At 50.1% G+C, this 13,836-nt stretch overlaps 3 protein-coding genes across 3 annotated transcripts; 2 read left to right on the top strand and 1 right to left on the bottom strand.

The window, feature by feature from the left end:
• Positions 1-228: 228 nt before the first annotated feature.
• AFUA_6G12330 (WD domain protein) lies at positions 229-2,019 on the top strand (the record flags this gene model as incomplete). The annotated part of the gene is made up of 3 exons (XM_746018.2): positions 229-844; positions 912-1,731; positions 1,800-2,019. Exons 1-3 carry the CDS (start codon positions 301-303, stop codon positions 2,017-2,019), a joined length of 1,584 nt encoding a protein of 527 aa, XP_751111.1. The 5' UTR covers positions 229-300.
• Positions 2,020-2,896: 877 nt separating this feature from the next.
• AFUA_6G12340 (GTPase-activating protein BUD2) lies at positions 2,897-7,591 on the bottom strand (the record flags this gene model as incomplete). The annotated part of the gene is made up of 3 exons (XM_746019.2): positions 7,428-7,591; positions 3,926-7,256; positions 2,897-3,861 (listed from the first exon to the last, which is right to left on the bottom strand). The coding sequence occupies exons 2-3, from the start codon at positions 6,759-6,761 to the stop codon at positions 2,897-2,899; spliced, it is 3,801 nt and encodes a 1,266-aa protein (XP_751112.1). The 5' UTR covers positions 6,762-7,256; positions 7,428-7,591.
• Positions 7,592-8,982: 1,391 nt separating this feature from the next.
• On the top strand, positions 8,983-12,900 carry atgI (autophagy protein ATG9). The gene is made up of 3 exons (XM_746020.2): positions 8,983-9,381; positions 9,439-10,555; positions 10,628-12,900. Exons 2-3 carry the CDS (start codon positions 9,822-9,824, stop codon positions 12,747-12,749), a joined length of 2,856 nt encoding a protein of 951 aa, XP_751113.1. The 5' UTR covers positions 8,983-9,381; positions 9,439-9,821; the 3' UTR covers positions 12,750-12,900.
• Positions 12,901-13,836: the final 936 nt, after the last annotated feature.

The following is a 13,836-nucleotide window of genomic DNA, read 5'->3' on the forward strand; positions in this document are numbered from 1 at the left end:
CATAGTAAGTTGCGTAAAACCACGCTTTTTATTACAAAACACACGGCAGACAGTTATTACTTATTTATCATGTATTCTTTTCCTATGACTGTATTCACCAATGGCACCAAGGAAGAATAACCGCACTGCATCATTTGTTTGTTCCGATCTCATTCAACATATTCCCATTACATCACGTGATAGCGCGACATTTCAGGACGCGTTTCCTCAGTCAGAAGCGCGGGTTCAGCCTGTGACACTGACCTGAGCCCCCTACACTACTCCTTCAATTGTCAAGGCGCCCGCAAGACAGTCACTATTATGGGCGCCGATAATGAGCTCTCCGAATTCGAAAAGCAGCGTCTCGCGAACATCGCCGAGCGTGATGCGCTCCTCAAGAAGCTGAGCCTGGACGCCCAGTCATCCGGGCTCTTCCCGCCAAAATCAGCGAGAAGCTCACCAGGGGGTCAAACAAAGCCAAAGAAGAAGCCTCCGCCGAAGAAGGTCAAGAAGGAAGATGAGCACCCAGTTCCGCGGCGTATGTCCTCGCGGTTGAGAGGGCTCGCGGCGGATAGCGAGGTTGCGAAACGCAAGGCGGATGAGCAGTACGAGGCTGCGCAGCAGGCGGAGCGGGCGAAGAGGGTTCGCAAGTCGGATGCGTTCTCTTTCAGTGAGATGCTTGTGTCCGGGCAGAAGCTCAGCGGTGATAGTCTAATCGGGGTGGATGTGGTGACGAAGGGAGTTGCGATGCCGTATCAGCGGACTTTTGGTGATGAGGATATTAAGAAGACCACCGATAAGGAGCTGAAGGCGCTGAGGGAGGAAATGAGCGGATTGCGGCTGTGGGAGGCATGGGAACCTAATCGTGCGTTGGCCTTCCGTATGAACTGCGACAGCGGTGACTAGCAAATATTAACATGATCGTATCACAGGCATCAAGCTCACCCCCGAACGAATTTACACGATGACATTCCACCCATCAGAGGCTAAGCCTTTGATCTTCGCCGGTGACAAGATGGGCAACCTCGGTGTTCTGGACGCCTCGCAAGAGAAGCCAACCTCAGCCGTCAAGCAGGAAGATGACGAAGACGCAGAGGACGATGACCCAGACCCAGTCCTGACCACTCTCAAACCACACACACGAACAATCAGCTCCTTGCACATCCACCCCTCAAAGCCAACCCACCTCTACAGCGCTAGCTATGATAGCTCCATCCGCGAGCTGGACCTGGAAAAGACAACCTCTGTCGAAAAATACGCCCCAGAGTCAACCTCCGACGACATCCCCATATCTGGCATTGACATGGCACCCGACGATCCCAACACCCTCTACTGGACAACTCTAGACGGCGCCTTCGGGCGCTACGACACTCGCGCCTCGCGCAGAAGCGCCGTAGCCACCTGGCAGCTCTCCGAGAAGAAAATCGGCGGCTTCTCACTCTTCCCAACCCACCCGCACTTCTTCGCAACCGCCTCTCTCGATCGTACGATGCGCCTCTGGGATATACGCAAGCTCTCCCACGATGACCCCGTCCCGGTAGGCGAGCACGTCAGCCGGCTCTCTGTGTCCCACGCCGCATTCAACAGCGCCGGCCAGATAGCGACATCCTCCTACGATGACACGCTCAAAATCTACGACTTTGGGTCTAAGGGTATCGCCGCCTGGGAACCAGGGTACACTCTCTCAGACGCCGAAATGAAACCCGACACTATCGTCCGCCACAATTGCCAGACAGGACGATGGGTGACCATGTAAGGCTTTCCCAATCCCTCCCATTATCTAGACGTTTAGGAAAACCAGCTAAATTGACGTTTCACAGCCTTCGTCCCCAATGGCAAGCAAACCCACAATCCTCTATCCAGCGCTTTTGCATCGGAAACATGAACCGTTTCGTCGATGTGTACAGTAGCTCCGGTGACCAGCTCGCTCAGTTAGGAGGCGACGGTATCACCGCCGTTCCTGCTGTGGCGGTCTTCCACCGCAGCACAAACTGGATTGCAGGCGGTACTGCCAGCGGTAAGATATGTCTGTGGATGTGAGCGCGCTTCGAGAGATGGCGATGAACCGATGAAGCCGTTGCGCATATTTGTTTAGCATTCTGGGTCAGGCTCTTTGAGGGCCGTGTTTTAAGGTGTATATCTACTTGCAAGTACCTCCATGACAAGAGTATCTGAGCGATGGGAGTTAGAACATGATTCAGTCTTGAAAGACAGATCGATTTTTTTTTTCGCTCGTCTGCAATATATACACTGCGTTGTCCTAAATCTATTACCTAGGTCAACACAGACCGTCGGGTCGAGCCATGTGAAGCAGAAGGAACTATTGGCTGAATAGTAGTTGTTCATCTATGCAAAGGTCAAATGTTATGTACACAAAGGAACACGAACTGTTTTTGTACCATGAAAAAGCCCGGAGATATCCTCCCATCCATAGCGGCGTGTACGAGATGAAAGGCCATGCGGACATTTTTCCAGCCAAAAAAGCAGCTTCAAGCAGGGTATCAACACCGTGACAAATGCTATTCCTAGAGAATGAGCAGGGTAGAAAGGAAGAGAAATCCAAGAAGGGGCAGAACGTCAGATCATCAACACATGGGATCAGTCGCCGGAATGAGGTAGAATATACACCAGATGATGCAAAATTTTGCTCACATGAGGCCTTCCTTGTTATACAACAGAAAGTCTTCTCTCGACTGCCTTTGTCGCTAAAGGGGTCAAATATGTCCCGTTCATCATTCGGGACGAGAAGCGACAGTCCGGGAATAACAAGGAGCGGGCTGAGAGTGCGAGCCAGGCTTGATACAATATCAGCCAATAATACTGGAAAAGATATCATGCTCTATGTTTAGATCATGAAAGTTTGATGCGTCGGATATGACCTGACCAAGAAATAGATAAGCTAGGAGAGACTCATGCGTCAAAACTCGTTCCGTAGTTCTTCGCGCGAGTGTTGTTGAGTACTTTCACGGTCTTTGGCCTTGCGTCTTGACGAGGCCGGTACAAAGTCAAAAAACCGATACTTGCTTGACGTCTCTTTCGTCATGCTAGATCTGCGCGCCTTGGAAGGCTCAGAATATTCAAGAGAGTAAGTGGAAAAGTTCTTTGAGCTACCGGTGCTGTCTCGAGTGTCCGACCAGCGGGGCATTGAAAAGGGCACACGACTCTGGTCCCAGGTTGCTGAAGAAGAGCTGGGAGGAGTCTCCTCCTCAGCGTCTGGTCCATAATCTGTCGACCGGCGAGGCAGCGAAGGCCGTGAAGCGAAGTAGCCAATTGAATTCCTGTGACTGCCTGGAACAGATGCTGGCGTTGCAATCACTGTTTCTGTCGCCGGTGTCGTCGGCTTGGAGCTGTCTTCAAAGAAAGTCGCTGATCGTTCCATGGAATCCACCAGTTCCTCCCATTTGACTTCGAGAGTACCATTCGGGCGTTCTGCCTGTTCTGCTTTACTAAGGCACTCTTTGGTACGTTGGTGGAGACGGAGCGCCATCTCGTGAAACTTCTTAACGGCCGGATCGATGTCTTCTAGTTCAGCGAGCTTTCCCGGAGCTGCTTCAAGCCAGATCCTTATCAAGTTTGCGAAGCTCCTTGCGTGGTCGATTAAGAACGGGAGACTAGGGAAGCCCTCGCGAGAGGTAGGGGGCAGCCGGTTAAGAATTTGAATCGGCGTCGCATAAGATGGCGTGACAATAGGGGTAGGACGGTCAGCAGGAATCGCGCAGATAGAGTCAACGAACTGCTTGAATTCGACTCGGTTGCCAAGCAAGAACTTGTTCATTGGTTCCATCCACGGCTCTTTATTACCAAACGTCGTCATGTTCGCAAGGCCTTGTAAGGCTTTGGCGATCAATGTCAACGTTCGTTGAGCACGAGGGCGAGGGTGATCTGCTAGGATTAGTGGGGAAGAACAAAAGTAAAAGAAACAAGAGAGAGAGACAAGGCATCTTACCTTTCAACAATCCAAAGAGTTTTGGATTCAGGATTGCTGGACAGAAGAATCGCAGGAACAGGAATCCAGAAACGCTGCTGTATGTCACCGTTCGCAGGAAGTCGCCGTAGCGGTCCTCCGCACAAGCTCTGATATGCCTAAATATGAGTCTCAACTCTGCGGGACAGCGAGAAGCGGAGCCAGCAATTGATTTCCAAACACTCGTGGTAAGAGAGACGAGGGTCCTCCAGTTGCGTTCCAGGTCGTCTGATCGATGGACTCGCGAAGGATCAACTTCACATTCAGGATCGCTCTCGTCAATCTCGCGTAGCCGTTCTCCGATGGTTTCTTCAAGGTATTCCTTCCCGAGCCGACGCATATGCAAGTCCAGTGCCTTGGTGAGGAGGGAGTTTCCTCGGAACAGAAGATTCGCCTCCACGGTCGCCGTTCGTCCCATATCCCTGACAAGGACTTCTCGATCTTGACCGGATTCCCTTGAGTCATTTGAATGGATTCTTGTAGTATACCTGAGTCTATTCGCAGTCGAGTCTTTGTGAACGCCGTCAATCTCGTCCTCAACCAGAGCGGAAATCCATTCGACCGTCTGACCCGAGACTTGATAGATATTGAGCAGAGCCTCTGAGAGTTGATTGAGTTCGGAGGAGATGATTTGAGCCATGTTGATTGTAAGACCATTGGTAAAGGCATGCAGGATCTCGGACATAGGGGTGTATTCGTGCGACATCAGAACGACCGTCTCTTCCATCCGAGCTCTCATCAGCATCTCCCCAACAGACTGATCCCGTTCATCCAATATGGTCCACCACTTCTCGGTTTCCACGCCGGACTCCAAGTCATCCAATCGTATCTCCACCCGTCCGTATGTGGCATCGTGTGACGAAATCTCCACATCATCCAAAGCATGCAGGGCATTTGTATCCTGGTGAAGAGCATAGGACCCGTGGGCAATGAGCGTCCAATCTTTCTGGGTCGGGTTGAGGGTTTTAACAAGGACGGAAACCTGCGAAAGGACCGGGGGGAGATCATTGAAAGTGAAATCTTCACGCCAAAAAGGGTTAGATGTGCGGAATTTGACGGCTGTCTTCGCTCGGATTTCGCCATCGAGGAGAACTTCTGTGTAGTAGTCACTGACAGCGGGCGCCGGGACCGGGTTGCTGTGAGACCTTGATGGCTTCCGGCTCCTCGGTGTCTCCTCACTTGGCCTGTCACGTTGCAGCTTTGCCTCGGTCACTCTGACCGAGAGCATCCTTTCGATTCGAAACATGTCCCTTGTGGGTGGCGAGCTCGCATCACTTGACCCTGCTGCATTTGTCGAGTTCTCCTCGACAGGCAGTTCAGGGCCGTAGAGTTCCGGAATCGTAAAAGCGCGCAGGAGAACGAACCAGACCTCAAAGAGCACTCGACTCTCTAGCGCAAGATAGACCGGCCGGGTCAACCCGGATGCAGAATGCGCCGCATATTGAGGATAGATGGCAATGCAGAAATCGTCCTCAAGAACAGACTCATTTAATTGCTGCACCGCACAACGAGATAATTGGGACAATTGAATGCAAGTGACTAAAGTGATGTCTGTTTCTGTGAATAGTTTGAATGCACCATTTTCTTGTAGCGTGCAGCTGACTTTCTGCCACGACGAAGACAGCGCCCTTTGCTGGCGATAGGTCGAAACACGATGGCCGGAATTGGGACGGGGACCAGACGTACTAGGTCTGTCCCACAGGAGCATCTTACCGACCTTGATAATGGCCGCATCTTTCTGAACGGTGCTCTCAGAATTTCTCCGACGGTCCGCAATGCGACGTTCTCCGATCGCTACCGACTGAGGTTTCGTCATCTTGTTTTGCACGCCTTTCGGTCGGATCGGCTGCCAACACAGTAAGGCCGCCAGCCAGGAGTCGAATGTTTCACTGACGTGGGGTCTCAGTTCGATGCCGAGACCTGAGGTGAAAGTGGAAACTTTGAGATAGTTCATTCCGGTTTCTGGATCGACAAGGGAGCGAACTTGACATCCACGCAGGTCCGGTATCAACGTCTTCGCAAGTGCAGGTTCTCCCTTGGCTTGATATATTAGACTCCCTGTCGCGACATTGATAGCGCAGTAGCCTGACGTCCAGGCTGTGGTGGAAGAGGTCCGAAATGACAGGATGCCATGCATTCTTCCACATGTCGTTTTCATGAGCTGAAGTATTTTGGAAGCATCGCTGCTTGACAGGGCTGTTGAGGACGGGTTCGTACTAACGGTGGTGATTACGTTTGAGCTAGCAGGATTTCGACTCAAACGCTGACGGCCAAGCGTCTGGCTGAAATATGGAGCCGGCTGTATTGATGGGAAACCAATGGAGCTCGCTTGATCTTCAGGGGCCTTGGACGGGGGAGAAGCGGTGTTGATGGAACCAAGGCGATTTCGAGTTCGTGTGAGAAAGGAGTTGGGGGAGATTTCACTGCGCTGGTCGTCCAAGGTCGTGGTGCGGGACCGCGCCCGCTGGCCTCGTAATTCCACCTGGCCCTCATCCTCGTCTCCTGCCGAATGATAGGGTTGAAATTCGCGACGAGATTCATGGTCGGGCGCTCTTCTGTGTGCGGCACGAGGTGATGGGGCACCACTTCCAGACATATATTCAGCTTCCGACAGAGGGGAATCATTGCCGGTCTCGGAGGAGGGGTCTGGCGTCACCGTCCGGATGCTCGTCTCTCTAAAGCTATCGGGGTAAACCATGCCATGACGGTCTTTAGAGGATGACTTCTTGCTGGGACGCCGTTCCACTGGGCGACTGTAGATGCTGTGGTGGGCAGAGGTCCGCTTGAACCCGTTCGAATTCGAACTTTCCGATTCCATCTTGCCAGCGGCACACGATGGAAACGGTGAGAGCGGTGCTCAGAGGAGGTTGCTAGGAAACGTATGATACGCAGATCAGGGCCAGCACAAAACCACACAAAACGCACGTACAAGTAGACGCACACCTCGACGTCTTCGCTTCCAGAGTGTTACCTTGCAGCACACTGAAACCAAATGACGCTGCGCAACCGTCCTCGAACAATTGAGGGCCTTTGTCGTCCAATGGATCGCTAAGTGAACGCATGGAGTCCAAGCGAAAGATTCTGAGTATAGTCGCACATTCGGTTTGAAGATGGAGGGGCGCGTTGAGATAGCAGCGTTGGGCAATCGAGCGACAAAGCGAAAGGGCCGCAATCCACGAAATATCGGTTCAGGGGAGAGGGGGTTGCGCGGGCGGCAGAATCAAAAGCGTTGGAAGGGCTGAAGAAATGGCTGAGAGGTATGGCAAACAACCAGACCTTCAACAACAACCAGTTTATCGTCACAATGTCACTGCTAGGAGAACCATCATCGTTAGGTTAGCCCAGGAAAGGTGGTGTGGGAAAAGGGAAAGTCTGGAGAAACGGTTCGTTGGTACGAGGCCATTGGGGTGGCCGACTGGCCGTGTGCTGGACTGGAGCAATAACGTGATATCATTGGATGTAGAGGGTATTAGGTAGTGCCTACCAAGTCGTACCTAGGTAGTAGCTAGGTTGGACAGATCATTTTCTATTTGGAAAAAGAAAGACACACTTTCATCGGCCTGCTTTTTATTTGATGGCTTCTTTTCCTTTGTTTGTAAGAGCGATAGTGACAGGGAAGTATCAATGGATTGGTAAGAAAGGACTTTGTTCTGTTGCAGATCCCGCTGAAATACACAGAATGCCCAGAAAATCTAAGACGAGCAAGTCGTGGTGGTGCGCGAGTCCTAAGCGGGAGGCGGTGTCGAATGAGGCAAGGTAAGTGGTTTCCGGCTATTCCAGTCTGGAGCGGGACGGAAAGAGGGGAGTTGGGAACTTGGGATGACTCCCAAGACAATAGTGATATATGTTAATGTCAAAGATAATAATGGCTTGGACGATTGGCTTCTTCGTACTCCGTGCTTCAATCTCTATCGCTCCAATCATCCCCCGGATGGGGAGCTCATATTTGCGGGAGACTACCCCAGTCTTCTGTTCTTTTGGCCTCTCAGGTGCAAAAGACGAAGCCTGAAGGGAAATTATGACCAAGATGAGGATACTAGCTGACAGCGGACCCTTACCAATAATATTGTCGTCTTCCCGTCTTTTCTATGGTGTCGTGCTGAAGAGAATATGCTTACAACCCGGGACTGGAATCTTTCTTTGTGCACTATCCTAAAGATAACGTGAAGCTTCTAAGGGTACGCTCGGCAGATGGTCGGCTATGCTCATAATCCTCCTCGGTGATATGGAACTTGCTGAAATTTATCTACCTGTCTTTGTCTACAATATCAAGCAACTATTATTGGGCCTACCAATTTGATCGCAACATCATCTTTCTCTGATTGAGACGAATGGGCCAATCACGTTGTCAGTACCATCTCCGCAACCAGTAATTCAGAAGGCTTAGTTTGTAATCCATGGTTTCATCCATCTAGTATAGAGTACTTATATTCATCATTGCTAGAACTATAGGACGGGCCCTTGTGGTGGCCAAATGGTATCTAGAAGAAGAACTGTAGAAGTCATCGACTGTCTTTAAAAGTATATGTAGCAGACAAGTCGATGGCCCCAATACCCCTCAACCCGGGATTTTCTTTCGACCAATGATATGGTAAGCCACGGTGACTCTGAAGTAAGGTACCCTCAAGCCTCTACACCATCCAGTAATCTCACTAGTCACTACTCCATATGTAGTCCTAGTCCACAGACTAGATTCTGTACGTGGGTAAGAATTGAGAATAAAAGGCCCATGACGGGACAACAACATTTGAGGCTTGGGGTTCAAGATTCTAGGATGCATCTAGGCCATCGTAACTCGGCAGATGCTTCGGTGTCTTGTAGTGCCTCTTGTACTACTGTATTATACCCCACATAGAGAGATACCGTCTGCTAGAGACTCGCTGACACGCACCAGTAAATCAGTGCCACCAGATCGAAATTCTTCGTAAACCTTTATCACTCTTCTAACTTTTTGCAGACCAGAAACTCAAGTAGGAACGGGAGAAAGAAATCAAGGTACGGATTAGTAGAGCAAGCTTCAAACGTCCAGAGAGTTCAATCGTTAGACTCGGAAGATGGGTGAGGACTAAATGATGCTGGGGTGGAGCCCAGGAGAGTCAAAATCAGCACTTTGGCCATCTGAGGGAGGTTGAAACTGTTTCCACACTGATGACCACGCCATAGATAGCTGCGTCTCTCACAAATGAGGCACTTCCTACGATCTGGTCATCTTTCCAGCTTCTAGGCCTGCCTCTTTTCAGACTCGCGTTGCAAAGAACCAGACAAAGAAATTGCACCCAGCACAAACCATTGATGTCTAGGGAGGTACCTAGGTTGACAAAAGCCTTCATTAAGCCATCAGACCTGCCGTGGCCACTCAACGACCTTATCGCCGTCTTGTTTGCCACTCTCCCTGACTCGCGTTGCCAGGGAAAAAGGAAATAGTTGAGTCATTTAAAGTATGATCACGTGGACCTCATTTCCCCAAATCGATTATCACCTGACCTGTGCAGCAGCCTCAGGCATTAGTGATAACATGCGGTGACCCTTGCTGTACCGCCTGCATCATAGGTAGCTTATCATGAGGGTTGACTGGTCATCAGATCTACCAGCCATGCATGGTCAAACGACCTTCGTGGAAAGTCAGTCATAATATTCCTTCGATTCTCTACTCAAACTGCAGTTAGGAGCTTGCTGGACTCCTGCAATAGACATTTTGATATCAAGAGTCGTTACGACTTGCCTGTTTACCGTTCTTTGTGTAGCAGACGCACCTGAGATTGCTTCTCGAATGGCCCGCAACTGATCTCTCGGCTAACAAAGTCGCTGCCATGTGCTGAACTTACGGAAGATTTACGCATCTGTTTTTCGATTCCATGTCTGCACTTTTAGGATCAAGATGATGACATCAAATATCCTATCTCGGTTTCTTCCTCCGAACGGCTCGCCGTCTGTATACGAGACGATTCGAAATCACGATGCAACATCAGATTCATCGGATGTGGAGGAGCGAGCGGGATTAACACTGGAGGACGGTCCTGGAGAGCATTATAGTGATCGTGAACTCGAGGACGCCATGGCCGACGCTGGACGGAGTAGGTTGCTGGACCGGGATGATGCCTTCATAAGTAGAAGGAGCCCTCGGAAAGCTTCTGTCGCGGGGCCGTCCAAGTCAAATTCTCGTCGTCGCCACTTTAGCCGTCCGCGGTGGGCGCATGATGCCTCACCAAGTCATGACTTCGAGGATGGCGACGATGATGTTCCAGCTTCCCTTCTCGTAGAAGGACATCACGACGACGACGAGCTTAAATCTCGACTGCCGCCACCTCCAACTTCCCACATCACTCCCGACGATAGACAGCCATCTCGCCCCGGACCTTCAACCCGCGGTGTTCGAGGTCGCGGGAGAGCAGCCAAAGAACAACAGCCGCTACACCATGCCGATCGAAGGCGCGCTCCTGCTGTACGCTGGTCGTTAGGGCAGCCCAACTTGAACACGGTGGATCCGAAAGAGAAAGCAATGTGGATGTGGGCGAATGTTGAAAATTTGGACAACTTCCTAAAGGAGGTTTACACGTATTTCCTCGGGAACGGGATCTGGTCCATTCTGTTGAACCGAGTTCTGAGTCTATTGTAAGTTTCTACTTGCTTTCCCTCTGACCTGGTTGTGTTATGCATTCTGACAGAGGACCGGTGTTGTCATAGAACATTTGCATTCGTTGTAGGATTCAGCACATTTCTTACGAATTGCATCGACTACCACAAGGTCCGTGGGAGCAAGTCATTGAATGATATATTGATCAAGCAGTGTACCACCAAGATGTCACTGTCGTCCACCTTTCTGCTCTGGTTACTCACGCTGTTTTGGATTGGAAAAGCCTTCCAGTGCTTGTTGGATATCAGAAGGCTGAAACACATGCATGACTTCTATTATTACTTGCTTGGAGTCTCTGATACCGACATTCAGACTATATCATGGCAAGAAATTGTCAGTCGACTCATGACTCTAAGGGACGCCAATCCCGCGACAGCCGGTGCGGTGTCTGCGAGACACCGTAAGTTCATGGGCAGTCAGTCTAAGCAACGAATGGATGCTCACGACATTGCCAATCGACTGATGCGTAAGGAAAATTATCTTATCGCCTTGATCAACAAAGACATATTGGACTTGACGCTTCCCATCCCGTTTCTCAGGAACAAGCAACTGTTCTCTCGGACGCTGGAGTGGAATATCAATCTATGTATAATGGACTATGTCTTTAACGAACAAGGCCAAGTTCGGACTCTGTTCTTGAAGGATACTCACCGAAAGGCGCTGAGCGAGGGCCTGCGACGACGATTTATTTTCGCGGGCATTATGAATATATTCGTAGCGCCGTTTATTGTCGTCTATTTTATGATGCATTATTTCTTTCGTTATTTTAACGAATACAAGAAGAATCCTTCTCAGATCGGCTCGCGCCAATATACGCCGCTGGCGGAATGGAAATTTCGCGAATTTAATGAACTCTGGCACCTCTTTGAACGCAGAATTAATATGTCCTATCCTTTTGCTAGTCGCTATGTGGACCAATTCCCCAAAGATAAGACGGTGCAGGTCGCAGGTTTCGTGGCGTTTGTGTCGGGTGCACTGGCGTCTGTGTTGGCTCTGGCATCGATCGTGGACCCAGAACTGTTCTTGGGATTCGAAATCACACATGACCGAACAGTTCTCTTCTACCTTGGCGTGTTTGGGTCTGTCTGGGCTGTTGCCAGAGGCCTCGTTCCGGAAGAGACAACTGTCTTCGACCCGGAATATGCTTTGCTCGAAGTGATCAACTATACACATTACGCTCCGAGCCACTGGAAAGGGCGATTGCATAGTGACGAAGTCCGGAGGGAGTTCACGGAACTTTACCAGATGAAGATTGTGATCTTCCTGGAGGAGATCCTGAGCATGATATTCACGCCTTTTATTCTCTGGTTTAATTTACCCAAATGCAGCGACCGTCTTATCGACTTCTTTCGGGAGTTCACTGTTCACGTGGATGGAATGGGGTACCTTTGTTCATTTGCTGTGTTCGATTTTAAGAAGGGAACCAATGTGATAAACCAAGGAGATCGACGAGACCCGGCAAGGCAAGATCTCCGAGCCGATTATTTCTCTACAAAAGATGGCAAAATGTTGGCATCTTACTACGGATTCTTGGACAACTACGGTGCCAATCACCGTGGCAGCCATCCTGCTACTAGACGACAATTTTATCCGCCCCCCGCCTTTCCTACTCTTGGGTCACCACCAGCGGGCGAGATGGGAACGATCGGCGACCGGCTCGATCAGACCCAGACTCGGCACGGTCTGGCAGGCCCTTTCATGGGACAGCAATCAGTGTTTGGGCCGTCTCGCTACGGTCTGACAGGTCTAGGTGACCATGCATCACCGGCTCCTTCAATACTCCTAGATCCGCATCACCAGCCATCAACTTCGGGATTCCGAGGAACGAGCCGCGCAGCAGGGGTTCAACGGTACAGATCATCGCGAGCGCATCCTCCTATATCAGGGACAATAGCGGATGGCGATGAGTCACCGGTAGCCACGGGACGCAGCGACCCGTCAAGACCAGCTGCTAATGCTGCTGGAGCATCAAGTGCGGGTGGTGTAGGCACTAGCGACAGCAACCTAGGGGACTCATGGCGGATGAATTTGGTGGAAGACGGGGATGATGACAACACAGAGGGCGGAGAGAACGTCGATGCTATTGCTGGGGGTGCCGGCGTTTTGGGCTTGATTCAACAATTTCAAAGGGTAAACAAGGACAGTCGAGGACGCACAGCGGTTGGTTTATAGACAGTTGCATGCAATTCGAGACAGGTTAGAATCCACCAATCATGTGGTTGTCAATGCTAGTAATATTCTTCGAAACGTCTTAAATGTATCTGACTGGATGACTTGCAGAGAGGTCATCTGCAGCATTCCATAGGCTGGTCATGCATGAACGTAGAGATTTTAAAGTCAATAGAGTATATGAATAAAGTACCATACTGGCATCGATTATCAGCTACCAAGTATCATTCGGTTGGTCGTCAATTGTTCAACAAGTACCGTACACAGACTGACTGGTATCCACAGACACAATCCTTGATTTCCTCCATAGTAATGCAAATTACCCCTGGATAAAAATAGGAACAGATGAATCATTGAAGGGCCGAAGGACCCATAAGTCTAACAATGATCATTAAAATGCCTGTTTGGTAGTCAATGATTGGGCAAATAAAATGAGCATTGAGGACTGTGTATCCACAGGAAGCTGTAAAACTATCAAAATACTAATTCATTGCAGAGATGAACTCTGTAAGCGCAAGGTACTCTGTAAGAGCTGAGAATATTGTATTGTGGACTTGGGTATTATATTGATGCTTTATACCCGGTGGGCCATCCCAGTCGTGGAGAGACATAAAAGGCTGGGATCATCGGATCTGGACCATCCATTTGGGCAGCATTCACGGGCTAATCTGCCCATTCCACTTGATCGAATAGTCTGGACTCCGACCGCCTATCTTTTGCGATGTTGATCCGGGGTCCTCGCGAAATGAAATATCATATCACGGACACGGAGGAAAGGCGTGCAAGGGTGGACATTGAGGAGTGCGAAAGCAAAAAAGAGAACTACGGAGTACAGTCTGATCCATCATCATCGGGAATACTAAAATAGATCAGATACTCTAAGAATTGGACTTCTTTTCCTCAGATTTCCCGTCAACCCAGTGTCTCACTTTGCCCTATATGTTGGCGTTTTCTTGGCTGCAACGTCCGTCGGTTTCGCTTCTTTTCCACCCTCCTTGCGTCCACTAAGCAGATGGTCTAGTTCTAGTCTATCAATTTTCTTGATCATTAGGCGAAAGCTGAGTTGATGTCCCAAGGATTGTCATGAAAT

The sequence above is a fragment of the Aspergillus fumigatus genome, chromosome 6 (assembly GCF_000002655.1).
Source record: "Aspergillus fumigatus Af293 chromosome 6, whole genome shotgun sequence".
Taxonomy (NCBI): domain Eukaryota; kingdom Fungi; phylum Ascomycota; class Eurotiomycetes; order Eurotiales; family Aspergillaceae; genus Aspergillus; species Aspergillus fumigatus.

Excerpts from the sequence above, each read along its gene's own strand:
- atgI (XM_746020.2), top strand. The coding sequence starts at position 9,822 with ATGATGACATCAAATATCCTATCTCGGTTTCTTCCTCCGAACGGCTCG. Across the intron at positions 10,556-10,627 it reads AACCGAGTTCTGAGTCTATT|AACATTTGCATTCGTTGTAG; the intron begins GTAAGTTTCTAC and ends GTGTTGTCATAG.